At 43.7% G+C, this 27,637-nt stretch overlaps 2 protein-coding genes across 2 annotated transcripts in view; one reads left to right on the plus strand and one right to left on the minus strand.

Annotated features, from left to right (window-relative positions):
* Positions 1 to 4,402: 4,402 nt before the first annotated feature.
* LOC119552546 lies at positions 4,403 to 4,666 on the minus strand. The gene is given in 3 exon segments (XM_037862165.1): positions 4,403 to 4,450; positions 4,452 to 4,517; positions 4,520 to 4,666. Coding segments are annotated over 3 exon segments (261 nt in total).
* A 1,866-nt stretch (positions 4,667 to 6,532) lies between these two features.
* Positions 6,533 to 27,637, plus strand: part of LOC119554105 (dynein heavy chain 3, axonemal) — a 39,097-nt gene continuing 17,992 nt past the window's right edge. The window contains exons 1-28 of the mRNA XM_037864855.1: positions 6,533 to 6,752; positions 6,817 to 7,020; positions 8,435 to 8,476; positions 8,543 to 8,812; positions 9,094 to 9,266; positions 9,329 to 9,429; positions 9,486 to 9,633; positions 10,218 to 10,334; positions 11,301 to 11,467; positions 11,523 to 11,814; positions 11,874 to 12,293; positions 12,350 to 12,515; positions 12,574 to 12,788; positions 13,979 to 14,169; positions 14,366 to 14,550; positions 15,831 to 15,948; positions 16,034 to 16,181; positions 16,443 to 16,600; positions 16,898 to 16,964; positions 18,018 to 18,908; positions 19,019 to 19,123; positions 19,185 to 19,355; positions 19,684 to 19,831; positions 20,311 to 20,409; positions 20,481 to 20,595; positions 21,814 to 21,982; positions 25,162 to 25,355; positions 26,098 to 26,300. Coding sequence (XP_037720783.1) covers positions 6,533 to 6,752; positions 6,817 to 7,020; positions 8,435 to 8,476; positions 8,543 to 8,812; positions 9,094 to 9,266; positions 9,329 to 9,429; positions 9,486 to 9,633; positions 10,218 to 10,334; positions 11,301 to 11,467; positions 11,523 to 11,814; positions 11,874 to 12,293; positions 12,350 to 12,515; positions 12,574 to 12,788; positions 13,979 to 14,169; positions 14,366 to 14,550; positions 15,831 to 15,948; positions 16,034 to 16,181; positions 16,443 to 16,600; positions 16,898 to 16,964; positions 18,018 to 18,908; positions 19,019 to 19,123; positions 19,185 to 19,355; positions 19,684 to 19,831; positions 20,311 to 20,409; positions 20,481 to 20,595; positions 21,814 to 21,982; positions 25,162 to 25,355; positions 26,098 to 26,300 — 5,497 coding nt within the window. The remainder of the gene's footprint in view (positions 6,753 to 6,816; positions 7,021 to 8,434; positions 8,477 to 8,542; positions 8,813 to 9,093; positions 9,267 to 9,328; positions 9,430 to 9,485; positions 9,634 to 10,217; positions 10,335 to 11,300; positions 11,468 to 11,522; positions 11,815 to 11,873; positions 12,294 to 12,349; positions 12,516 to 12,573; positions 12,789 to 13,978; positions 14,170 to 14,365; positions 14,551 to 15,830; positions 15,949 to 16,033; positions 16,182 to 16,442; positions 16,601 to 16,897; positions 16,965 to 18,017; positions 18,909 to 19,018; positions 19,124 to 19,184; positions 19,356 to 19,683; positions 19,832 to 20,310; positions 20,410 to 20,480; positions 20,596 to 21,813; positions 21,983 to 25,161; positions 25,356 to 26,097; positions 26,301 to 27,637) is intronic.

Genomic DNA, 27,637 nt, shown 5'->3' on the forward strand with positions numbered 1-27,637 from the left:
ATAAACGGAGGATGACGGTGAGCGAGGAATCGAGAGAATCAGCTAGCTCATTAAACCCGCCACATGGTCTTGGTCTTGTGGTTCTGTTTTCGGGCCAACTTTCGGTCGGAGGAGCAGCGTCTGCATCATTACGCAATCTTTGAAGGGGTTTTTGGGGGTGGGGAATGCTTTGAAGTGGACTTTAAATGGGGCTAAATGAAACTAAGCGAAACTATTTAAAATACCATTTGCTGTGGAATCAATCGACAACGGGTGAGTTTTGTAATTAGGCGGCTCAGGGAGTGCGAAGGCAAACGAAAACGCCCCCAAGTGTGCCAAATATACCAACTATATAGACCCCAGTCGAGTCAACGTTATTTCATAAACACGCTCAAGTGATTCGGCAAACTTCTGGGCGGGGGCAGGACCAAAGGCAAGACTTTGACCAGGCCCGATTTGATCCACAGATCCAGTGTTTGCCCGGCCGGCTGTCTGTTTGCCCTGCCGGCAAAGGTCTCCGGGTCCACTGTTTGACTTGAAGGTATTAGAAACTAATTTGTACAGCAGCCAAAGCAGCCGCAGCTCGGGATGAGGAGGCATCAGCAGATCCTGGGCCAAAGCTAACCAGGATACAAACAACAATTGTTTGCCTGTCCATCCATCTATCCCCGGCTTTGGTCCTAGTTGGCCATCCACTTTGGCCTCGCTGTTTTCGGGCTTTCCGAAGACAATGAGTAAAAAATCCAAAGGCAAAGGCAAAGGCAGGCCAAATCCCCAACAATGGCAGCAACAACAGAATGGCTAAATCATATGGCCCGACTCGGCTGAAAAAAGGACCACTGACAAAAAGGGACTCTGAGACTCGTCTCGTTTTTAAGTCGCCTGCGGCTTAAATTTTCTTAAATGTTGCATTGTCTCTGGCAGCGACAGAGCTGGGAACTGAGTCCGAAAACCCGGACATGCCAGTCTTTTTACGGTTTAACTAAACAATCTCCACCTCCGCACGGGTAAATATTTTCGGGCATATGCAAAAGTTTACAATGAACCGACACCAAAACGACCGAGTCCACTGGCTCCTGGCTAAGTACGTTTATCTTTAAGACTAAAAACCATAACAATTTAGTGTTGGAAATTTTGAGCTACGCATTTCAGAATTTATTCACAGACCCCCACACACAGAAAATCACCAGCACATGGACACACATAGTTGAGCTTCATGATTTTCCGGCAGAAATTCGCACAAATATTTACCCGGGTTGGAAATTTTATAGGAGAGCGCCGAAAATGCTTAGCTAAGCGAATTGTTATTCCTGCAGCCGCTGCCCTTAAAGTTGCTCGACCGATAATTTAATTTTAAAACTAAGTTTCGCCATCTATTCTCATCAAAGTGGGATCGAACGGGAATTATGCATATGCCAATGAATTTTTAACTCAATTTTGAGGTTTTAGTTAAATAAAATTGACACTCGGCTACCAAAAAGGGAACAATGTTAACATGAATCCTAAAATCATTTTATTACAGTGTTTTTAAATATGTTATATAAATAATGTTAAGTTAATTACATTTCCCATTCTGCTTTCAAAATGAGAACAATATTTTCATTAGTTATGTACTATATTAAAGCTAATTTTGTAGCTCAAACTCGAATAATATCTAACTACTGCTGTGCTATTCCAATTGCAGTAAGGTCAGCGGAATAGTTAAGGCCATCAGGTGTCCATATATATCTCTATCTTTGACACCATTGCGGTTTCCACTTCGATTCACATGTTTTCCCTCCATCAGAAGCCACTCGATCGCAATTGATGCGACGTTTCGAGGATAAATCAGGAATGACTGGCTATATTTGCAGGGAATTTGCATTGATGATTGTTGACATTTAAAACAAATATGAATATACAGTGGGCAGATTTCAGTAGCCAATTGTTGTTTTTATTTTTTATTTTAGCCATGTGAAATGAGAGATGCTCCGGAGGTGGGCAGAAATGAGTTGCAAATTGTTATGATTAATGCGAACATGAGATGGGCCGACTTTTCATTATGGGCATTAAATTTTTGCACATTTTATAATTTAATTGAATTTCGCTACATTTTTTTTATCGCACTTTTGCAAAGCTAATTTATGATTGCTCAATGCGGCATGTAATTGCATACAAAAGCCTTTAATGATGGCCCGGTCGCAGTATCTCTCTATCTGTATCTGCATCCGTATAAAGCGATTGTATTTCACCCGCTTGGGTTTTTTCTCCTTGTTCGTTTTGCATTCTACCCACTTTGACATTCCATAATTATACTCATTATTAATGATAACATGAAGCCAGAGGAGAAGAAATATTAGCGATAAAAATTGATTAAAATTTAAGCGAATGCCGATAATTAACCAGCCATAAATATAGCCGTGATTTAAGCTGGCTTTAACCTCAGCAGATATATCATTTCACGTGCCGCAAACCGCTTGACTTGCGAGCTTGATCATCCCAGTGGTGCGTGTCCTTCTTGGAACCGTCATCTTGGAGCCAATTAGCGACTGGGAATTAAGTGCTTATCATCAGACGTCTGTGCAGGCTTAGGTGGGCAGGCCACCTTTAACCTTTGCCACCAACCCATTTCCATTTCCATTCCCATTTCCCAGCCAGGCATAATAGAGTCCACACAAATTAGTCAAACGCAGGGCAAACTTGGTCGTAAACAGAGCTGCAAATGCGCCGCGACATGCACGGTTCCGCCGGTGAAAGGACGATTGCAGACAGTCGGAGTCGAATCCTGGCCAGGAGGAGGAGGAGGAGGATGAGGAGGTGGAGGAGCAGAGGCTGCCAAAGGACCGGACCACTGGCAATTGTAACTCCCAGTTTGGTCGCACGATTAATCGTCGTTGCAAATTGTTGGCACGTTTTCAATTGACAAGCGAGTGCGTCGCCTGCACGGCAGCGTCAACCCCTAATTTGCACTATGACCCCATCCCCCTTTCGAAACCCCTGCCAGCCTTTAGCCAACCCAATCCCCACCCCCCGTGGGCTGCGTGTAAATCACACGGTGTTTGCTCTCGCTCCTGTTGCATCTTTTACGTGCGTCAGGATGGGTTTTGCTGCCTGATATGCGACACTGGCCGCCTTATCCTTCGTTCTCCTGCTACCTCACGCCCTTTGACCCGCTTTTACCTCCCCGTGCCCCCCTTTGCAGCCCCCTCACGTGTGACGGGCCGTTTTAAAACGCCGACCACGACGCCTCTGTCGTTTATTTTGAATGTAATTTTTCAAGTCGCGACGTCTTCCAGCACTGGCCATTAATCACGTGGACAAAATGCGATTCGCCATGGCAGCAAACGGGGAAAAAATACAGAATCGAGGCAAATAAACAAAGGGGAATGGGCAGAAAAAAGAGAAAACGATGCCTTGACGAGGCAGTTCTTTAATTATACCCTATCTCAAAAGAATCTGCGGAATCTTAAACACTTTTCTTATAATATTTATTAAAATATAAATATTTTACAATATTTTTAAAACCAACCTTGATTTCTGACTCATTCTTATACATTATAATTTCAGAAACCTTAAATACTATTGCTTATAATTTTGAGGGTTTTCTTTCCATATGCATCATAATTTCAGGAAAACAGCTAGCCTACTCAAATATTATAAAATGAAAATACATTAGCTTAACGGTCTACCAAGCATTTGAATAATTTATAAAAACTAAAGAATCAGTTCATATAGTTTCCAAACAATGTTTCTACCGTACTAGTTATATGCCCATCATTTGTAATCCCTTTAAAAATCGGTTTTCCTCTTCTAAAATATTCATGAAAAACCAATCATCAAGTTTTAATAAGTAATCCCCTTAAGGTGCATATAAAGCCTTATACTAAGCCTTTGCTTTTTACTCTTGAAGTTCCGATGCAAAGTTTTCATATTTTCCTATACTATCAATGATTTATTTCCTGCTTTCGAACCAAGATTTATTCCTTCTTTTGTGTTCGAAGCAAGCGCATATCCAATTTCATACTTCCTCACTCCCGAAAACCGGCGCACCACATCCTCATCCACATCCACTGGGGAGTTAAGCTTCTTAGGGTATGATTGGATTCGACTTATTTCCGTTCTGGTGAAAAGTGTTGCATACTCGCAGGCTGGAAACGATGATGCTCCTCCTTTTGTTGCTGCTCGTTGACTTTGTTAATAATGATGTTGGCCCACCCCTTTGTGTGTATTTTCAGCAATGAGGTCACGTGACTGACAGCCGTCGCATTACGGCCCTTTGTTTGCCAAAGCCCAAGCCCGAAACCCCCAGGAAAAGTCAACCCACCCAAAAGGCCAATGACAAACTAAATGCAATTTGATGCGTGTCATGCCCCCAGGATGGGTATCCGAAAATGCGTGGTAATCATTATTTGTGACAATTGACGAAGTCGGAATCAATTTTTTATTAGCTCTCTAATGCTCGGATCAAGGCCCTAAGTTGATGCCCGCTGTTCTGTGGCAGTTAATAAATATTTGTCACGCCCGGCTTTGGATGGGATGCAGTGCAGCAAGCCCGCTCTCTGGGTTTTCTATTCCCCGAAGGACCTGTCGGTGGCACCTGCATTGCGTTGGCCAGGCGTGGCTTAGGCACGTGACAGTCAGATGACCTGGATCCTGAGTCCTGAGTCCTGAATCCCGGTTTTGCCGGCCTCCGATGATGGTTTCGCATGCCCAACTATTCCCACGACCTGTCACCTCCAACACAAACACACACACTCGATAACTCTATCTCGCATTTGTGGCAACCGCATTTACTGCGCCCTCAAAGTTGGTCAAAGTTGACTGCCTTCGCCGGTAAGGAAGGACCACAAAGGTAAGGCAACCGCATACGCCCATTAATCAAATTTCCAATTAGTTGGCCACAATTAATTGTTGCGCTAATTGCAGACTCAGAAGCCCAAAACACCAGTGCCATAAACCAGCAAAAGACGTCTTTGTTAAAGCCAATACCGCCAGTGGACCAACATGCAGTGGTATCGGGATCTCCTTGCGAAATCGGCTCATGATTATGTTGCCTCGCCTCGGAGCATTATGGATGGGATTCCCATTGAGCCGCAACCCTATTAGGGAGCTCCAGCCCCTGCGAACCAGTATTATTATTTTCCATCATTGTCAACATATCATCAGGTTCAATGACGAGCACTGTGCTGCTCCTTTCGCCAGACAGATGGGATAATAAATACACAGAATGCCGGGAGCAGCGGCGGCAGCACTACGACCAGCTTTTCTGCAGTTGCAGCGCTTTATTGAAAAATGTGTGCACATTTCGAGAAAAGCTGCCGCGTTACCTGCCTGCTCCGTGTGCTTTGGGGTGCACTTAAAAAAATATTAAGGTTAGGTGAACAATTTAAGGCCCTAAATAAAATCTCTTAGCTAAAAAGTATTCGAGTTTCATAAATTGAGAAATTTTGTATTATTCGTGTGAACAACCTTAATGACTGCCTTGGAGAAAATATTAAACGAATACTGAAAGTGGCTGAACTAATTCAGGCCCCAAGTAAAATATCTAATCAAAAAAATATTCGAGATTCATTAATTGGAGATTTGTTATTATCCTTGTGAACAACCTTAAAGAGCTTTATGGAGTTTATAATAAAATTGTGTTTAAACAGGCCGCATCATTGTTATCAAACGAAATGTAGCATGTTCAGAATATATTAATTACAGTATAATCCTGTATATTCGTCTAGTTATAACGAAAGCTAAATAGTAGCATGAAATTCATTAAAATAATTTAAAATCCATTGATTTTGGTATGCAACGATTTTCAACATATATTATCAAAAAGAGATTTTTACTACGGCTGCTCAATCTACGTATTTAATTTGAAAGCTAAGCTATTATATTATCTTTTGTTATATTTTCTGTAGTTATTCTTAAGTTTATTAAATACCTAGATAGATATGAATAGTTTCGTGATCTTTTTACGACTTTATTTTGAATTTCACTGACTTACCCTTTTTTTCTCCGTGTGACTGCGAATGCAGTTGTAGCAGTGGGAAGCCTTCCCTTCGCCAGACACAAATATCAAATATTATCGAGCAGAGCGGAGCACGTTGAAAGGCGAGCATTGACGGGGAGTGTCGGGTAGTCGGGGAATCTCCAGCTCCAGCTCCGGTAGCGGCTTTTGCAGCCGGTCCTGGTTGCCGGGGTTACACGTACGCCCCCGGTTCCCGGGTTCCCTGGTTCCTGGGCCAGGAGGCCCCGGGTCCTCCGTTGCCATGGCCATGCCATGCCCATTGCCTGGGCCTCGACTTTGTTTGTAAACATTTCACGTTCATCGCTGGCCCGCAAATATTTCGCTGCTGCTGCTGCTGCTGTGCAAACTTTTGCCATCCGAACTCTAGGTTTTTCGTTTTTCCACTTTTCTCGAAGGGAGAGCAGAGAAAAGTATGCCCCGCACAGAGTGAAACAAATGAAAACAGACTAGAAAATCGTGTTTCGTTGTGTTGTAGGCTTTGAATACGATTCGTTAACAAGCCGACATTGACGGAGGGATCACGCACACACACCATCCGGAATCCATGTCCTTAGAATGCAAAAGAAGGTAGCGCCCGAGCGACGCCCTTACTGTGATCCTCGGCTGCAGGACGATAAGCTGAGGAGAAAGCGAACTCTGCATCTTCCGCGGGTTTCGCAGGCTCAGAAGAAGGGCGAAAAGCGCCAGCTGAACGACTGCCCCTTCTTCAATCTCAAATATGGCTTCGACCAGCTGCCCCTGGATCCTGTCAAGGAGTTTCTGCAGGAGAAGATATGTAAGGGTTCCTTTGTTTTCATAATATAGTATCCGATATTTAATCTACACATTACCCATGATAGCCCACATGCAAACCGACAAAATTGTGGGACGCTGCAATCGGGAGTTCGATTTCCACCGATACGATTTGGATAACGTAAAGGAGGAGTATGACGAGTGCGATGATGACAGTCTTCAGGAACTGCAACTGGAGGACATCATAATGCCCGAGCAGTTCGAGATGCTGCGCGATGCCAAGGATCATACGTACAACTTTGACTCTACGGGTAAGTGAGAGTTAGGGAAAAACCACAGCCAGTGATGACAATTAAGTGGAACAACATTTGCGCATTATCCCAGGTGGCGGGAATGGGGAGCAGCCCCAAACAAATTGCCACACATTTTGTGTTATTCAATGAGTGCGAACTTTACCGCAAAAACATAACACTTAATACTTTATTAAATGCGAAAACATGCCCCGACTGAAGCGGCTCCCTCGCCCAACTCCCAATTCCTTCTTGGCTGCTCCCCATTTTCCCGCTTTGCCCAATTTTCCTGGCTCCCACAGCGCAGCTCGCTGGAAAATTGTTCACCTGTAAACATAAAAATTCCAAACATTATCCTTTTAACATAAAATTTTATAACCGAAATGAGGAAAAAAAGGTAAAACCAAAAAACAAATGCGTATGACATTTATTTGAATATCCTTTGGGAGAGCAGGGCACTCAGGGGCGGAAAGTGGGAGGGGGTGGTTGGACTTGGGGGTGGTGCAGGGAAAGGACGAAGGACGGGTCGAGAGACTCTACAACATGTTTATCATAGTGTTTTATTTAGCATTTACATGGAACATTTTTATGTTTGCGTTTTTTCCGTGGTATACTCTTTAGGAAATAGGGATGCTTTGAAGAAGTATTTTATCTATGAATATGTAATAAGTATTCCTATTCGACTATATTAAACCATTCTTAATGCTTAACTTAATAAGGTTAAGAATTAAATTACTTGTAATGTAGAAACTATGATTAAAACTTTAGTTTTGGCTGACTTTGCTTATTTATCTATTTTTTTTTAAATTTTTTTATTTTAAGGTATTTTAAAGTTAAACATTTTACATAACGAAATATGCTTTAAATATAATATTATGATCTCTTGGTAATATTAGGGAACCCAGATATCAGATATTCCCCACAAATATTACTATCTCTCTTCACTCTCGACCTTTGTCGCCAGTTTGTAATAAAAATGTTTCATTTTTGTGTCTAGTTTTTTAATATTTAATGCCGGAATGGATGGCGAGGTCTAATAAGGGATCCGGTTACACAATAGCATAAAAGCGTGTTGCCAATAGACATTAGCATGCAAATGTATATGTACGGTGGCCACAGATAGCCAGAGATGTCCACTCGGCCCGGGGGAATTCCGTTTGTAAAGGCCCGGCATGGAAATTAATTCCAGTTTAATCAGTTAAAAATCGAACTCTGGCGCCGTGACTTTTATTTAAAACAATTTCATGTTGCACAAACAAACCTGTTTGACCTGCCTTTCAGGCGCGGTAAAAGTCACGAAAAAAGGGGAAAAATCAAATTTGAAAAGTGCAGACAGACCCATGTCATATTCGTGGGCAAATATTAAATGCGATTTTCAATTTCATTTTTTCGCATTATTTTTTACCATTGGTTTGTTTCGTTTTTTCGCTTGCAGCTTGTAATCAATTTCCCTGGATTGACAAATGGATGACTGGCGGTAATAAATAAGCGTTCATATTTATTCAGTGTGCATTATTAAAAATTTGACACCCTCCCCTGTCAGTGCGGCCCAGTGAGCAGGAAATCTATGAAATGACCAGCCAGCTTTTGGAAATCTACTGCAATCGGAGAGTAAGGATTTTCTACCCGGGCTGTGGAACCAGCTCCTCCTTGTGGACCAATCAGCTGAGGCGACAGCACGGATCTCCTTCGGAACTGATTGGGGCCTATCGAACACCCTCCGCTCGCCACATGAGAGTAAACAACCTGAAAGGACCTCCAAGGAAGGAGAAGTTCACTGCCGGGGATCATTATGCATTCCGAACTCCACAGGGTAAGGGATTGTCCTTTAGGATATATAAATATATTTCGGATATAACCAATCCGTTCCTTACACATTCCATTTTAAAATATTTTCTAAATAAGATGGAGCTTAAAAGTATGTTCAGCTTCCATTACCGACTGTAATCTTTTATTGAATTTATATCTTTTAACTATATAACTGTACTGGTACTTCTACAAGATTTATTGATAAAGTTAATTATTTGTCTATCTCACGAATTATGAAACAATTATGTTTCTTTTTAAATTTCACAATATATTTCATAATAATAGAATGTCGCAACGAGCTAATGAGGGTTGGCAAGATAATTGACGAGCTTATCGAGCCCGTGCTGAAGGCAGCCGAGCACAAAATAGGTCACGGCCTCACCAAGTACCCCGATCCACCCACCTGTAAGGATAAAAGTAAAACGCTGACAGTGCTGAAGTCCGTAGGTCTCCTTGCGGTGCGTGCTTATTAAACACTTAACTTGTCTTAGTTTTGTAAAAAAAGATTTCCTTTATTTAGGTTAAGAAAAAGACTTGCTGTGTGGGAAAGAGTCGTATACATCGTAAGGATTTCTCCACAAATGAGGAGTTCCTGCGCTGTCTCAAGAAAATGGAAGCCACGTGAGTATACATATTAAATATTTAAATATATCTAAGATATGTATTTCTGAATACAGCCACTTTCCGTACATGCAACCCCTGCAACCGGTGGATCCTGATGAGCAGAAGAGGCAGATGCTGGCAAAATACCAGTTGGAGCGGGCAAAAGCCGAGAAGATTTTCCCCCTCAAGATGCAAAAGCGATTCCAGTGCCTCCTGAAGAGTGTGAGTTTCGATGGGGTTTAGTTGTTTGCTCCACGTGTCTCTGCGTAATTCTGAATTATGCAACTGACCAAACATATGCTAAATGCAGAAAAAAGACAGTTCAGCATGAAAAATGAAAGCCAAATACCCGGCCGCAATGACTCCCTGACCGAGCCCATAAAAAACCCATCAAAAGTGAGCACCAGCGTCGGGCGTAAATAAATTTTATCGTTGACTCCGACTTGTGCTCCGTGTTCGTATCCCACTCCTCCGACGTGTCCACATCCATATCCATGTCCGTGTCCGTATCTCTGTCCGTATCTCTGCGTCTCTGTCCATAAAAAATGATAATAATAAACTCCATACAAAGTAAACATGTGTGCGTGAGCGTGCGAGTAAATTAAGCTGCGTTGGCTTCGGGGAACGTGCTTATAAAAATTATATAATTCATACCTCGTAAATATTATGGTCGGGGGGGCGTGGTCAGAGTTATGAATAACGTGATTAGTTGTTAAAAAGAGAAACCGCTTGTGTGTTGGCGTGAATCACACCCGATTTAATGGATCCACCTCCTCGCATCCTTATCTTTATCCTTATCCATGCAGATGTCCATAGTGCAACTGGCAACGTATCCTTCACACCTTATAAGAAAGGCCTTCAGACGCATCGATCCGAGGAGCGCCGTTCTTCAGGATGCCTACCGATTTATACTCAAAGAGGAGGTGAGTGCAAGTCTATTTTAAAGAGTTCTCTATCTATATATAGCTATAAAGCTATCCACTCGAATTCAAGAGTCAACAGACAGTGCAACCCACTTAAAGGACACCATTAAAATATATTATCATTCCATTAGTATAGGTGTAAGATAGTTTGCTAAGATAAATTGGGGTCCCTCACTAATAAATAAAGTAGCTGAACCAGGAGAACTTTTAGTTTGGCTCAAGTAAATATTGAAATAAACCATAAATCTATGCTTAACTCACCTATAATTATCTTATAATTAACTGTTGATTTTAAAATTAGATGTCAATAAAGTTATTTACCATTCAGTAAATAAAGTGGCACACACTTTCTAGGCAATTATTTTCTTAAACCACATTTGCCTTTATTTCAATCAACCACAACTATCCTTATCAATCTGTGTGTCAATTATTATTCTTAAGCAAACAAAATTAAATATATTCGTGGTTTTGGTTTAAATTTCTTCAACTAAATCAACTAGTAAAACAGCCATATGGGCAACGCAGATTAATATACGAAATGAGTTCCAGACTCAGTATACCGTAGACATTATTAGTAAACTTAACTGGCTCAGAATTTGGCGGAAGTTTTCGCCGAAAAAGTTTGCCGGCAGTGCGAGCATATTAAACATGCTCCCAGGATTGGATGGGAAATGATGGGGGCTGGAAGATGGGAGATATGGGGGCAACTGGGATGACAAGTGACGGGGCGCGTGTTGATGTTTTGACGTGAGCGCCAAACAAACTTTGGCAGGGACTTAAGCCAAGCACTTGCCATCAACACCGGCGAATCAGTGCCGGCAAAGGCGGCTTAATGAGCAGCTGAAGATGTACACAATCCCCCTTAACCCAAAACAAAGTAGTTCCAAAATCGCCCCCGAGCGCCTGCAAAAGTTTAGGCCACCTGTCGTCCCCTTCTCAACCCCGTGTCTAATCAACTCATTACAGAAAGATTGGCCCAAACTGCCGCCAGAAGTTATATTAATGGATTATCTGTTCGTGGGCGACCGCGGAGTGCGACAGGACTTGGCCATCCTTATTATCGTGTGCCTCATCGATCTGCAGGAGGATTTCCGCCACCATGTCAAACGCAGCTTCCTGAACTACCTCCTATCGTGGGTCATTCTTGTTTACTTTATTATCTAGATTTGATATATCTTGAGCACACAGATCCAATATGGAGAGACGGCGTCTGCAGCTGGAGCGGGAACCCCCGGACTTTCCCAATTTCACCATCTATCCGCCGGTCCCCTGGCGTTCCAATCTCTTGAGGGCCAAGGCCCGTATAGGCGAGGTTCTCATGACCACACATCCCACGGTTCAGGCTGTGAATAGGTTGTGGCATGATCTGTACGATGATTTGGTGGTGGTTGACCTGGCTCAGCTACTCCTGGCCCAACGGCCCCTGGATGCGGATACTGTCCAGGTTTTCATTGAGAAGAGCTGCGCCGAGGTTCGGGATGTAAGTAAATATCATAATATATCATGAGCTCTGATTAGTAGTCTTTAATTATATTTCAGCTACTGATTAATGATTGGCTACCTCGCTGTGCGGATTTGATGAACGAAATGCGAGGCACTTGGAAGGATATGGTGCCCATGTCGGGAAAGTACGGTGGTCGGGCGGCCATACTCTTCCGGTGCATCCACTCCGCGATGTCCCGTCACCTGAACAGCCTCATTAGCAAGAGCATCAACTACCTTTTCAAGGTGCTGTGCGCCTTTAAGGACGGCAACCGCATCGACAAGTACTCCATGTACGATGCCAAGCTGAAGAGGATTCCGCTGATGACCCTGATTGCCTCTGTGGTCGGTGCCCACTTCGATCACGAACCCATTGACATGGGTCCTGGCGTCAGGCCCTCCTCGAATATATATGTCTATGACGAGGACGATGCCGATCCTTTCCAGCAGCCACAGGGCACCCAGTTTGTAGAAAATGTAAATATCTAAGGATTATTTAAGAAACCACTATATATAAAATCTTTCTATCGCAGTTCCCTGACATAGATGATGTGGCGCAGTTTGAAATGGATCATTCGAACAAGCTTTATATATACCCCTATATGCAGGAACTGCCTCGAATTTTCACAGAGCATTTTAAGAGTATTTTGGCAGTGGGGTATGATATTCCCCGGTTAGAATTTGTGATGTCGGGAGGAGGTAATTGATGACTTTTATATAGTTATCAAATTTATATTTAATATACTATCCTTTACAGAACCCGAAACGCAGGGCTATCTCCACTACATAGACGAGGAACATGTGGATTTCCTGGAACTCTGTGAGAAAGTCGAGCAGATCGTGAAGGTCAACTGGCGCGGCGTGCATGTGTACCTGAAGCCCATCTACAAATACTATTTCGGGCTCTTCCAGAAGCTGATAATGCCCATGGTTCAGAGGGTCTGGACCGAGAACATACTGCCGGAACTTGGGGTGAGTTTAGCGCTCCTGGTGGCAATCAGCGGACTGAGCCCGGGGCTCGTCTTGAAATGGATTTAATTATTTATTTCGATTTGATTACACGCAATGATGCGTAGAATTAACATAAAATTTCATTACGGAATATTAATAGACTGCTGACAGACAGACAAGTTGGCTGACAGGAGGCGGGATATGGAAAGTTGGGAAGTGGCTGGCACTTTGTGTAATTTGACAAGTTCCACCTCGCCGGAATCCCGAATCCGGAATCCGGATTATAACGCCTCCTCTGTCTCTTGTTGACTCCCGACAGTTTGTTAGCTATGTGCAATGTTTAATTAGTCGCTGTTTGGCTTCGCCAGCCTGTTGATTTAACAAAGTTTGGCATGTCGTTATACTTAGGCAGTCCCCAGAATTACCGAACGTATATTATATGCTCAATTTACTTCCCCAATCCTCCCATCCCACAACCAACAACCATTCCGATTGCAGTTCGCATTCATTAAGTTTTATGAAACGACCAGCAATTTCCTCTGCTCTCGATTCGTTTGGTTCGGTTTGGATTTTTTGCGCAATTTATATAAAATAAAAATTACTTCCGACTGCGTATGCTGCCTGCTGCCTGTCGATGCATGAAATGCGAGTGCATCTCGGTCCGCACCACCATGGTTGCCCCACGGGGGGATCAGTGGTGGTGGGGTTGTGAGGTTGGGAGGGGGTTTCAGCTTTAAATTGCAACATTTTTCAATCGAATCACACAGGAATATCATTACAGTTTCCTATGACAAACGAGTAAATGGTCATTAGTGTTAGTATAATTTGCCATAACTATACAAACATTTTCCAACATACCTAAAATGAAATAAGATATACATTTTATCTTTTACCATTTTAAAGGAATTCAATGAAATTTCTCATTTAGTTCGTTTATTTAATTGAATACTTCCAATATAATTATTTCCCAAATGACAGTTGAAATTAAAAGGGTTCATGACACAAAGCATATTTAAATTGAAATGGGAAATTATACGAAATTGTAGGTGTATTTCAAAAATTCAAAATATGCAAAATGGGCATCACATCAAACGAGCTCATTAAACCTGTTTGTGTTATGGCGATACCTCCATTAGAATTTAAGGAACATTTAAATTCGGCAACATTGAGTTTAATAAGCACCCCTTCCATGTGACACCTCTGTCTTTCAGCCCGTCCAGGAGCTGCTGAAAAAACTGCAGGCGGTGAGCGATACGACCTATTATCTGCGCGATTTCATTCCGCTCAACCTGTTCATGCTGGATAATCGGCACGTGAAGCTATCGCTGCGGATGTATGTGCGCGAAATCTACGATTTCATAATTGATTTTTACAAAGCCCTCAATTGGAACGAGAATCGGGCGTAAGTAGCCAGGTAGCGGGAACGGATTGCATCAGCATCAGCATCAGCCAAATGAAGTGCGAGTGCTCTTTCACTTAACTTTTATGCTGACTGCCCCCCAATGCCACTTAATAGATAACTTTGCACCGTACATGCACTCGCAGTATATCCACATATATGGCTGATTTTTTACCGGACTCTTTTTCTGCCACTTCAGCATCTGCGAGGAGCTGGAGGAGATGTCGATGAAGGCCGGCGAGCGGCCGGAGGAGACGCCCGAGGTGGTGGCCCTGCAGAACTACATCAACGAGTGCCGGGAGATGCGCATATTTGCCATCAAGGATGAAATCAAGAACGTGTTGAAGCGCGTCGTCTTCCTGCTGACACACACCTACCTGTCCAGTGAGTGATGCAATTGGTTTGGTTTGGCCAGGACTTCCCGGTCAGGACTTTCCTATCCTCCCCTCCGCTGTTTGTGCAGCTGCAGCTGCCCAGCCGAGGTCTTGCTCCCTCAATCCTGGCCAAAACCCAGGCACTGGGGGAAAAATGTGATACAAAATCAGATATATTAATCTGGAATCATGGGTATTTCTAACTCTCAGAGGACACACTTAGGCTTAGAGTCACCTTGAAAACGGGAAATTCAGTCAGCATCATTAAGGGTTTAACATATACATTTTAAAACAAAGACAGAAATTCGGAAATATTAGACTATAAAAACTGGAGATTAAATTTGTACTTCTCTTATTCTTCTTTTGAATAATTATGACACATACTAAAGTCATTATTAAAATATTTCGTATAGTTATGTAATATATTATAAACAGTACATACCAATAACTTATAAAGTAAATACCGATACACTTGGTATTGTACTTACCAGAGGTGTTTGATACTCATCAAGTTCCCTTGCCAGTTTTCTATAATCTCTTAGAATCGAATATCCTGATTGTATACCCCATTTTCCCCAGTGCAGCTAGTGTGTTTGCTTTGCGCTGTGTTTGGCTTTTCGGAGCAGAGGTGATGCGGAAGGGAATGGGCTGATAGGAAAGGCAGGAAGTGCAGCTTCGCTTAACATAATTAACCTCAACTAACAAGCTGAGTCTACTAATTGGTTTTATAATTACTTGCGGTGAGACACCAAACATTGAGCTCCGCTAAAACCCCGAAAATGCAACTTAATGAGCTTAACAAATTCATGAATGTGTGAAAGTTGCTTTGACAACCGGCAAATGCAGACGGTCTCACACGCACATCCAAATCCACATTCACATCCGCATCCACAGAAATCCACGCAGACAATTGCCAGTTATCGTGAAGTGTCGTGTGTATCTTTCGGATAGCTACAATATTGTTCTTTAGTCCCTCTGCATTTGCGGCTCCATCCGTCTGTCTGTCTGTTTGTCTGTTTGCCTGTTTGCCTCAGTCCGAATGTGTGGCTTCGTCACACCAAATACTCACGGATACAGCTTGTCAGGGCCAAAGATACTCGTACCTACTCGAATAATTAATTAGCGTGTCCCCCGAAAAAGAAAGACTCGCGCAGCCAATTAATTAAGAGTTAAGCGCAGTTAATTAGCAGCGAGTACAATCGAGAGTCATCGGGTAGTCTTTGCTGGTCTGGTATCTTCTGGCATCACTATCAGTCTCACAGCCAATCCCCTTGCCATCCACATCCGCAGGCGATGAACTCCATCTCAACTCGCGCACATTCATCCTGCCCGGCGAACTGGAGGAGGTCCTGGATTTGAGTGCCGCCCGATTGGCGGTGGTGCGTGATAATCTGGAGCTGGCCTTGCGGTGAGTGAAATGCCGATTAGGGCCCTGATCCCGAACAGATCCCAGACCAGATACAGATACAGATGCTAAGCCGACATCCTTGCAGGGAGCGGCGCATGGAGTTCGAGAAGCTGCTCGCCCAGGAGAAGCGAACGATGGACGGCTTTCGCATCCGGGAAATACGGGATGTGCTCACGCTGGAGGAGCTCAAGGAGCGGGTGGATACGGTCGATTTGCTCTTCACCACCATTGAGGTGAGGGATTAGCTCAACTTTGCTGGTATTTATTTAGTAGATTGGCTTGATTCGATGTGGTGGAAGCTTGATTGTGTCAAATTTAACAGTCGCAGTTTAGTGATTAAGATCTTGAGTGTTTTGAAAACACTTTAAATAGGTGTCTACAAGAATGCTATACAAAATAGGACTACATCTTTAGTAGCATACTTTTGCACACCTTTCTTGTTATTTTATTTTAAAATTAATGTTGTAAATATATTTTTTATTATTACCCTATAGAACCTCAGTCGTGAGGCCAAGGCGATTAACACAGAGGAGACCCTACTCCAAATTGATGTCTCCGCCTTCCCGCTCCTCGCCGAGATCATCGAGAAAATGGAGCCCATCGAGAAGCTGTGGAAGACCTCGTACGAATTCGAGAAGGATTATCTCATTTGGTAAGCAGGGACATCGTTTAAGCCCATTGCAATTATACTTCTGTCAGCCGGCGGGCCCAGTGTCACACTTCCTGGGGGCCCGTAATATTCCGAATTGAAATGGCCCCAGTCCGGCAGTCATTTCCATTGACATTGCTGCACGCAAATCCCAATACCAATCGTGGTGGCCCCCACTCAATTCCCTCAACCCGGGGCCGAATTCCAGCAGATAGCTGCCGCTTATGATGGGGACACACCACCACTGGTCCTCCTCCTTTTTTCGTGTATTTCTATTTACATCTCTTCTGGTGCTTTCAGGATGTTCGAGCGCTTCGAATGCCTTAATGCGGATGGCGTGCGGGAGCAAGTGGAGAATATGCACAAGGTAAGTAGTTGCAAAGTCGGAAGTTGTCATTCCAGGGGGCTCCACTGGCTTCAGTAGCTCCAGTAGCTGGCGGAAATAAAAACGAGCAACGACCGACAAAGTTTGAGCTGTTGTCGGATTTCTCCTGCTCAACTGCCCATGCATGGGTTCCGTCCTTAGTCCTAGGTTCAGAGTCCTTCGTCCTTCGTCCTGTGGCCCCTCCCTTTGTGTACCATCCCTGTGTCTGTCTGTAAGCCAATGTAGCAACTAAAATGCAACTAAAAACCTCAAGCCACCTAGGGCAGCAATAGTAGTAGCCATCCATCCAGTCGGCAAGGGACAAACCCAAACTGGCTGCAAAAAGAAAGTTCCACTTGGCAGCCGAAAAGTATGCATGGAAAAAATGCCCAACATATTTGGCGGCCGGCTGGCATAAGATGAGTAGTTGGAGGAGGAGATGCCCCAGGATGGGGATGGGGATGTGACCCCTACGGGGTCAGCTGGGAAGCCGTTCGGAGCCACGCAAAAAAGCTGCACAAAGGCGCAAAAGGAAAGTCAGTTGAATTGAATTTTTCGGCACAACTGAAGCGGCAAAGTGGGATCCAAAAAAAATAAGAGAAACAATCCACCAACGAAGCCTCGAATACCCTAGTGAAATCGAATTATTTTAAGCTTTTTTACTGGGCCACAGTTTCTTTCATTGATTTTAACTGGCAACTTTCTTCTTTAAAGTTGAATTTATTTAAATAGTGTTGTCGCTGTACAATTAATGATGAATGATTGTAAGGAATCCTTGCCAGTCATGAAAGAAATTCATCTGTAATAAGACATCCTCAATATTTAATTGTTTTAATATTGAAAAACAATATTGTCACTATTTCAGAAAGTTCTATCTGTAGAAAGTAAGACGAAATAAAAATGACACTTTTGTTAATTGTATTTAGGAAGAGGTATCAAACCAGGTCGACCTAATTAACTGAGTTTGTGATAATTGCCTGGTAGCTAGGCAGTTTTTTGAATGGAACTGGGCATTGCTTTTAACCCACTGCATACCCAATTTTCTTTTTCCCCCAGATAATGTACAAGCTGTCCCGCCAATTGGCCTACAATCCAGTGGCCAAACGAGCCGCCGAGCAGATGCGCATGAAGATCGAGAAGTTCCGTGTCTATCTGCCCGTCTTGGACTCGATTTGTCGTCATGGATTGGAGAAGCGGCACTGGGACCAGATCTCCAAGATACTGGGTCGCAAGGTCAACCCGAAGCTGTATCCCACCCTCAAGGACATGATCGATGTGGACATCATGAGCATCCTGCCGCAGCTGGAGGAGATTGCGAATGCCGCTGGCAAGGAGTACGACCTGAACAATGGACTGAGGATCATGCAGGCGGACTGGAAGGACGTGATGTTCGAGGTGCTGCAGTATCGCGACTCGGACACGCACATCCTGGCCAGCCTGGATGATATTCAGACGCTCCTGGACGATCACATAATGCGAACGCAGGCCATGAAGAGGTCGCCTTTCATCACGGCCCTGGGCTCGAAGGCGGATGACTGGGAGGCGCGGCTGCTTCTCATCCAGAACATCATTGATGCCTGGACCCAGGTGCAGATCACCTGGATGTACCTGGAGCCGATCTTCAGCAGCGAGGATATCATGCGACAGATGCCGCTGGAGGGCAGGAACTTTAAGGCGGTGGACAAGTTGTGGCGGAAGATTATGAAGCACACTTTAAAGGATCGCCATGTGATGGCGGCCACAGAGTTTCCGGATATGCTGGAGGTCTTCACCAAGGCCATCGAGGATCTGGAAACGGTCACCAAGGGCTTGAATACATATCTGGAGCAGAAGCGTCTGTTCTTTGCGCGCTTCTTCTTTTTGTCCAATGACGAGTTGTTGGAGATTCTCTCGGAGACCAAGGATCCCATGCGGGTTCAGCCGCATTTGAGGAAGTGTTTCGAGGGAGTGAGTTTGGCTTCTTGTATCTTAATAAGAAAATAAGATGATTCGTAGTTATTTAAAAAAAAAACATTTCATATAGATATTTTCCAATAGTAATAGTGATTTTTTCACAGATTGGCAGCCTCACCTTTGACGACAACATGGAGATCATCGAGATGGTCAGCGATGAGGAGGAGCGTGTGGCCCTGGTGCGCAAGATAAATCCGCAGTTGGCCAATGTAAGACAGTCCCCTTGAAGTCGCATTGCAATCCCCTAAACGAATCACCTTTGTCTAATAGGGACTGGTGGAGATGTGGCTCAAGGAGGTGGAGATGGTGATGCTGGACAGCGTGAAGGAGCAGATGCGGGAGGCGTGGGAGGACTACGCCATGGTGGAGCGCGTCTCCTGGGTGGTCAGTTGGCCCGGCCAGGTGGTGCAGGGCATCTCCTGCATGGCCTGGACCTACGAGGTGAGTTTGGCTACGAAACCGCGATAACCACAAGGACGTCGTTCCTGGCACAACAAATGTCCATCAGTCGGTTGTCAGAGGAGAGCTCTCTGTGCCGCTGACAGTGAGATTAGTCGGAGTTCAGGACCCCTGACCCCGGGGTCCTCCTTTTTGTGAGCGCTTCCCTTTTGGGCTTTGACTTTGACTTGGAGGGAGAAGAAGTTTTCCGCGTTCGCCAAAGCAGCGAAATTGAAAACCATATTTCGCTCTTTATTTGCTTTCGCCTCGCTGCAGTTTCTCAGACACTTTATGCTTTTCCTTGGCACCTTTCTTTTTTTACCTCCGCCAGGTGGAGGAGGCCATCGAGACGAAGGAGCTGCCGGCTTATTTGGAGAAGTCCAATCTGCAGATTGCCGACCTGGTGCAATTGGTGCGCACGGATCTGCAGGCCGGAGTCCGGATTGCCGTCGAGGCACTGATTGTCCTGGATGTTCACGGTGAGTGGGGGACTGGAGGAGTAGTGAGTTGGTAGCCAGGAACAATAAGTAGAATTTTAAATGCGGACCGACCATGCTTCAAAGCCGTACCAACTTGACCGTATTTTAACGCTCTTTAACCTAACCACAAACCGAACACGTTTGCATAATTAAATAATGTACAAACCAAAAACAAAACCGCAAGAGATTCGGTTAGAGCTTTTACATTTTTTATTAACTTTTATTTTATTAAAGTTTCAAATTATTCAGGTTTTCGTTAAATAGCACTTGAAATTTCAAGGTAAATTCTATTCGGTAAGAAAATTTATTAAAATTCTCATGTTTTTACTATGTGGGAAGGTGTTTTCCAAGTTTTAACGTCTAAATATGTCGTATTTAAGTCTTTCTTCAAAGAATAGAACCTAAATAAGGTCAAGAACATATAGTATTTAGGTAATACTAATCATATGTTTCATTAACTTCGTATTCCTAATATTCAGACCGCGATGTGGTTAAGTACCTGACAGATTGCAAGGTCTCCAACATACAGGACTTTGATTGGATCTCCCAGCTGCGCTACTACTGGAAGGTCAACGAGAGTGAGTTTACTTGGGGGCTCAACTGTTTTATACCAATAGACCACAACCATAAATCCTCGAATATTCCCCAGAAAACGAGGATTGGGTGTGCGTCAGTATGGTGGTCACAGATGTCGAATATGGCATGGAATACCTGGGCAACCTGCCCCGCTTGGTGGTGACTCCCCTCACCGATCGCTGCTACCGGTGGGTACTATGCCATCCCTATATATCTTACACAAATCCTACAACCCCTCCGCACACTCCGCACCTGTGCATGTGAATATCGAAAATATTAATTGACAAACCGTTGCAAAAGCCCCTCCTTTCCACACACTGTGTGCATCTAAAAGTCAGACGAGGAGCCAGCCACGTTTATTGGGAAAATATTTATTTTATTTCGGTGCATTTTAAATTTATTTTCATTTTTCAAACAAAATACGCAAAAAGAGCTGAAAACCTTTTTGATGTTTAAGCTGCCTACGACAAACACACAATAACAACAGCAACAAGGGGTTATTTCCAGGATCCGAAGGAGGAAGGACACACAAACTGGCAGCAGGCTGGCAGGCAGGCCGTCGTTGGCAAGCCGGCAGAAAGGACATTTTAATGGGGTTTCCGATAAAACTTTTATATTAAACAAATAAATCAATGTTGGACAGTTTTTCACACACACACACGACACACTAACACTCACACCCATGCTTGGATAGTTAAAAAAGGAGGGACAAACAGTCAAACAAAAAATGAAACCGAGTGTATATAGATATTTGTATGGTTTTGCCGGAAAGGCTAAAAAATATATGCACAAGCAACCAAAGTGGGGACACTGCCAATATGATAAAAATATGAACTTGCAAAACAAGCGGCAAAAAACGAGGAATGTAAGAAATGTTAGTTAGTCGAATGGAAAAGTATCCATTCTTGGGCGGAGAGATTGAAAAAAAAACTTAATAATTATTTTTTTTTAAATAAGTAAATGGATCTTAAGAGTTAGTCTGATAAAAAGTATTCCAAATTAGGTACTTTTATTTTTATTGTTGAAATGCTTAAATATTTATAAACATTATTATTTCTAACTCCTCCATTTAAATAAAAATAATATATACATAATACTAACTAATATAGTAAATATACCGAATATTATAAATTGTTTATATTGATCTCCTTCCTGTGAAATCCCCTAGCTTTTACCCTAGTCTATATACCCAATACCTTAAAAAAACTTATATTTGGGTCAGAAAATACAACCTGAAATGACCATTTTTTAAGCTGCTGCCGTGAGAAATGGGAATAAATACAAAATAGATATTAAAAGCGTGCCCATTCCATTTGCTCGCCCATCCATCAACTCTTTGCAGCCACTCTGTATTAAAAACAACCCATTTTTTCTCTAATTCCCGATCGGATCCGATCCGAATGCAGGACTTTGATGGGCGCCCTGAAGCTCTGCCTGGGTGGAGCACCTGAAGGACCTGCCGGAACGGGAAAGACGGAGACCTGCAAGGATCTGGCCAAGGCGGTGGCAAAGAAGTGCGTCGTCTTCAACTGTTCCGATGGACTGGACTACAAGGCGCTGGGCAAGTTCTTCAAGGTGAGACTTCCATATTAAATAGGGGATATATTCTTATGTAGATAGAGATAACGAGAGACTCTAAGCGTCGCGCTGTCTGCGCTTTGCTGCCCGACTGCTTTCTAATTGATGGCCCCCAAAAAACCGAGTCGAGTGGAGCCCATTAATCTGGCAAAGAACTCGTCTTGATGCGGCGGCACACGCAACAATCGTGACTTTCAATACCGCACGAGCATAGTTAATTGGACTCATGTCAGACACACTGGAGCCGACTTTCCCATTCCCCTTTCTCCGGCCATATGTTTATTGAAATTTATGCAGCTCTTCGGGGATAATTTTCCCCTGGATTTTGCCGTTGTTGACTAATTAGCCAGTTTGCGAAAGTAATGGCCAACCACCTGGGCACCCGTCCCTTCGACTTTCGTGCGCCTCCACCTAAGTTTATGCAAATTTTTATTTGCAGGTCGTTAACCGTGGCCTCCTGGACATCCATCCCGAAAACCCATTCCCGAAGCCCCGAAAACACACGCACATCTTAAGTGGGTGCTGAAATCTTGTAGTAAAATTTATGCTGCCATAGGCTCTAATCGCTTAATACGCTCACACGGCTAATTGCATAATAGTTCCTAAGCCCCTGAAACAGAGTGAGGCCATAAACACGGGAGCCATTCGATGATATGATGGGTTAGAGGGGGCAGGAGTTGTATCGTGGGGGCTAAAGTGATCACCCAGCGCTCTTGTTCATTTGCATAGGATTTGTATTAATAACGACCCGACCTGGCAACTTTAGTTTAGTTGCGTCGATTGGAGAGCCCATAAATTGCCATCGCGCTCTGCTCAATTTAAATTAATGAATTTATGCGATTGGTATCCACTTGAATTCGGACATTTGTTTATTCTTTTTATTGCTTAATTTGGGTCTCGGCGTCTGGTTTTCGGAGTAGTAGAGTCGGGCTTTAGAAAGTCGTTCTGCGCTTTGTCACCAACTGGATTGGCATTTGTTCTAATAATCTCTAGGAAGTCGTAAATCTCCAGCACACGATGCTCGCCCACCACTCCGTCGATTTGGCGGTGCGGTTTTTGATTTCTAGTTGCCGGGCTGGGAATGTCTGCCTGGGAAACAATGTTGCGACAATAAAATAATTTGCAACTGACAAAGTATGCGAAATATGCCAGAGCAATTGCTGCACCAGCCAGAGAGTAATCGTAAATAAATTAAATGCAAATAAAATGGCCACAACAATGGATGTCGCACCGAACAAAAGACGCATCCAATGGATGCTAAAAAGTTATCGCAGCAGGATGGCTTCATTTCTGGGTTGCCAGTTAAGGTGAAAGGGGTGTTGCTTTTTATTGTTGGCTAGCTACATGACAATACAATTTTAATATTTTTTTAAAGATACTAGTAAACTCATAGATTTAATTAACATTTTAGCTTTCCTTTTCTAGGCTTTCCTTTAAATATGCTTAAACTAAGTATTTATTTCCTAAGTTTTTTACTTTAAAGTGCTTCAGATAATGAAAAAATGTTTCTTAAATTTTTTTAAAGTACTTAGATACTATTCTCGCGGTTGTATCTAAATATACCTATCTAGATACCTCCCATCACTGTTGCCATCGGCGCCGAACCACTCTCAATGGAGTTCAAAGTGTGCAACGGCTACCTTTTTGCGAGTTCCATTGAGTTGCGTTGCTCTGGCCAAACAAGGTCCTAACACAACAGCTCCACCTCCAGGACCTCCTGCTCCACCTCGTCCTGCAGCTCATCCTGCACCACTGGTGGCACAGGGCGCTAATTGTACAATGGGCAGGCCAAGCGAAACGGCGGACAACAGTGCCTGCAAAAAGCGTGCGAACGCGCAACAGAATGTAAACTCTTTGGCTGGAGTGTAGAGTGCAGGGGTGGCGGAAAAGGGGGCAAGTCCTTGTTGCAGGACCAACAGAAGCCACTTGCCATACAGGCACCTCTGAGGTGGTCAAGTGGATGCCCCACGACCGGTCAAGAGCAACAGCTGTCCAAAGGTTCCTCCATTGATAGCGTTATTTTGAATAGGAGTTCAATAGTAAGTAGTTTAGTTGTCTATATCTTTATATGTGGTTTTAGATGAGGCTTTGACAGGTTTTTGGGGGAGTCTTTATTAACAAAACTAGTTTTAATGGGCATAGAAAGTAATGAAACATCTATCTACATTTAATGCTATATCTCTCAGTTCTTTTAAACTTGATTGTTTTTATGGCACATGGTTCCGACTATAATATTGAGCTCTAGGTAATTAAATTCAATTTGGTACATAAATCTTGGCCAATGAAGAAATACAATTTTGAGGAAATTGCTTTCTTCTCATCTTGTTATTATTCTCTTTTTTTGATATATCAGCCGAAAGAAGTTTATATCATGCATCTAATTCATTCATGGCTTTTCCAATAGTTGAAAGCGTAAGGAACACCAAAAGAAGAAATCAGTTCGTTAGAGTTTCGTTCCTCATATGTGCTGCAGCAGTTCTGCACAAAGGATTTCCCTAATTAGGGGAAACTCGAACCTTTTCTTCGGCCAACTATGGAAACTCTGGTGCACGGCCAGCGGGCAGCTCATAGGGACATATCACTGATAGAATCCGCCCGACCTGCCACGCCCACTCCGGCATCGATTCCGGCATATGGATAGTATGGTATGGTACGGTTTGGTATGGTATGGTATGGCACTTGCAGTCGGGTCAGCTCGCTGCTTTGGCGTTCTATTCGTGCTGGTGGAAAGTGGAAAGTGGAAAGTGGATGGGGGACTGGGTATGTGGGATGTGCCGGTCTCCAGCTGGGATAAAACAGCATATTTATTGCAACATGCAAAAGGAAGCATATCAAAGGGTCGTAGTCGTAGTCGTAGCCGTAGTCGCAGTGCCACCTCCCCTGCCCCCCAGGAATCAGAAAACCTGAAAACAGAAACCGAGCCATGAGAAAGAGAAAATAATGTTTATGCTGCTGTTTGCTTTTTCCACTCCTGCCCATCGAACTCTGCTGGTGTTTGGACATTTCCCTTGCACTCTCGTGTCCAGGAATTTCTGTTTCTATTTGTGTGCTATTTTTTTTGCAGCCCTATTCGGGATTGTTCCCCCGACTGTGTGTGTGTTTTGACTGCTTTCCCATCCACAGCCTCAGCCACATCCACTCATCCACACTCACCCATTTCTCCGGATTCCTTGCAGGGCTTGGCACAATCGGGCGCCTGGGCCTGCTTCGACGAGTTCAATCGCATCGAGCTGGAGGTGCTCTCCGTGGTGGCGCAACAGATCCTGACCATCCAGCGGGCCATTGGACGCAAGGTTGTGAAATTCTTTTTCGAGGATACAATGCTCAAACTGGATCCGACTTGTTCCATATTCATAACCATGAATCCCGGGTGAGTGGCGGGGTTTTTCGGGCTGGGATGCCTGAATGCTGGGATTCTGGGATGCCGGGTTACTGGGAACAGCAGCTGCGGTTTCACGCATCGCATTTTTTCCGCACTTCCTGTTCTCCGCCTTTTTTTTTTCTTTCCTGTGGGCCCGGGCATTTGAAAATACATTTAGTTACTTTGTAAGCCTTCCATACGGCAGATAGGGCTGATGTGGGCGACACACCCACCCGGAGGTGGACGCACTGCGTTCCGATATTGGTAGTTATTGCGTTATTGGAGATTTTCCCATCGGGATATTTATTGCTTTGGCATGCATGTGGAACAGCTGCGACAAACATGCATATTAGCCCGGCTCTGGGAGTCCTCCAGCTCCTGCTCCTGCTCCTGGTTCTGGTTGTGGACCTCTCCGGCCGTAACTGATTGCGCCATTCAGCGAAGGTCTTAATTTCGATTGGACGTCGCTTTTGCTTTGGCTTTGCCATTCCTGCCGGCTAGAAGCATGCTTTTTTTAGCCCTACTCCGCTCTGCTTTTTCCTGCCTGCCTGCCAATTTGTCACGCAACCAGACGTTCTTAAGAGCAGTCACTCATATTGGTTATTGGCCATCGGGCCTGGGAATGGGAATGCAAAATGGCAAAATGGCAGAACTGTGAGGAGAGCCTGTGTTTAGTATTTATGCCATTAGCACTTGCACTTTGATGAATTTGATTGCCCAACGGGCTCTAATCCCGGTGACTTCCCCACAGCTACGCCGGCCGAACGGAGCTGCCGGACAATCTGAAGGTCCTGTTCCGCACGGTGGCCATGATGGTGCCGGACTACGCCATGATTGGCGAGATCACCCTGTACTCAAACGGATTCGACATGGCCAGGAATCTCTCCCAGAAGATTGTACAGGCCTACAAGCTGTGCTCCGAGCAGCTGTCCTCGCAGTCCCACTACGATTACGGTGAGTTGAGAGTCCTTAAAAATCTCTATTATTACTGATGGGGTATATAGTCAAGTTTATTTACATTTAAAGTTCCAAAAGTGCAAGAAACATAGGAATTGAATTTAAAAATAAGCCGGTATAAAAAATAATTCAATTAATATTACAGTTTTTTATACTATATATTATAAAGTGGAATACTTCTTTAATATTCGTCCATGGGGATAAGAATGGAGTAAATATTTTCATGACTTCGTGTATTATTTTGAAACAGGCATTTTCATTCAATAAGGTAAATATATATATTGTTTGTTATAATAGTTAATTTTCCTAAAGACAAGTTAGTCTTAAAACTTATTTTTTAATGTTTTAAGAAAAATTGATTATTACTTTTGAAACTTTTTTGCAAGGAAGTCAATTAAATTTCTATAGTGTGTTTGGGTTATATTTGTATCATCATTTAAAAAAAAGTTCAGTTAAAAAAGAGATAAGGTAAGTTACTACGATATTCTCCTAAATAAAAAACGACCTGAAGTTCAATAATATCACTATTTTAATTGATCCTAATTGAAAGGGAAATATTCGTACTACTGACTGACAGCCCATCAATGACCACTTTATTTCCACCGCTTCCGGAAAACCCGCTGCAGTGAAGCATAAAAAAGTACGCAGCATAAAGCTGGTATTAGACATGACCTGGTCAGGGGCCAAGGGTGACCTGCTCCTGCTCCACCTGGCTAATAAGGCGCAAAAGTAGTCAACAACACGTGTTTTTTTCTCCAGCTGTGCAGCAGAACTTTGGGGGAGTTCGGTACGGTTTTCAAAGGGGTTTGAAGGGGGCTTTCCGGCTCGGGAGCTGGGGATACAACTTTCCGGATGTCTCATGTCCTGCGTGCGTGTCTTCTTCTCTCGCTTCTCTCGCATCCTTCTGCTTGTTTCAAGGCAAAGATATTGCTCCTTTTACGACGTAACATGTCATATGACATTACAACATGTCTGTGTTTGCCACTCCGTCCGGGTTCTGGTTCTGGTTCGGGCTTTCCAGCTTCCAGACCCTCAGTCTTTCCGTCTTCGGGGTTCCATGGGTGGTGTGCGTGTGCATCTTTGTCCGGCCGCTGGCTGCAATTGCAGGAAGGCAGCTGTGCGCAAGTTTATGTGCAAAGTACATTTGATCAGTATCTTATTTTGAGTTTAAATTGAAAAACTTTTTTGCAAGTTTCGCTGCGCTTTTGTGTTGCGTGTGTGAGAGACATATGGCACATAGACACACACATTGTATTTGCCGCTCTGCCAAGTAATAATAAAAACTATTTGTACATTTAGCTGCCCGCCCACTAGCACCCTGCAACTCCTGTCCA

This window comes from Drosophila subpulchrella, chromosome 3L (assembly GCF_014743375.2).
Source record: "Drosophila subpulchrella strain 33 F10 #4 breed RU33 chromosome 3L, RU_Dsub_v1.1 Primary Assembly, whole genome shotgun sequence".
In the NCBI taxonomy this organism is placed as follows: Eukaryota; Metazoa; Arthropoda; class Insecta; order Diptera; family Drosophilidae; genus Drosophila; species Drosophila subpulchrella.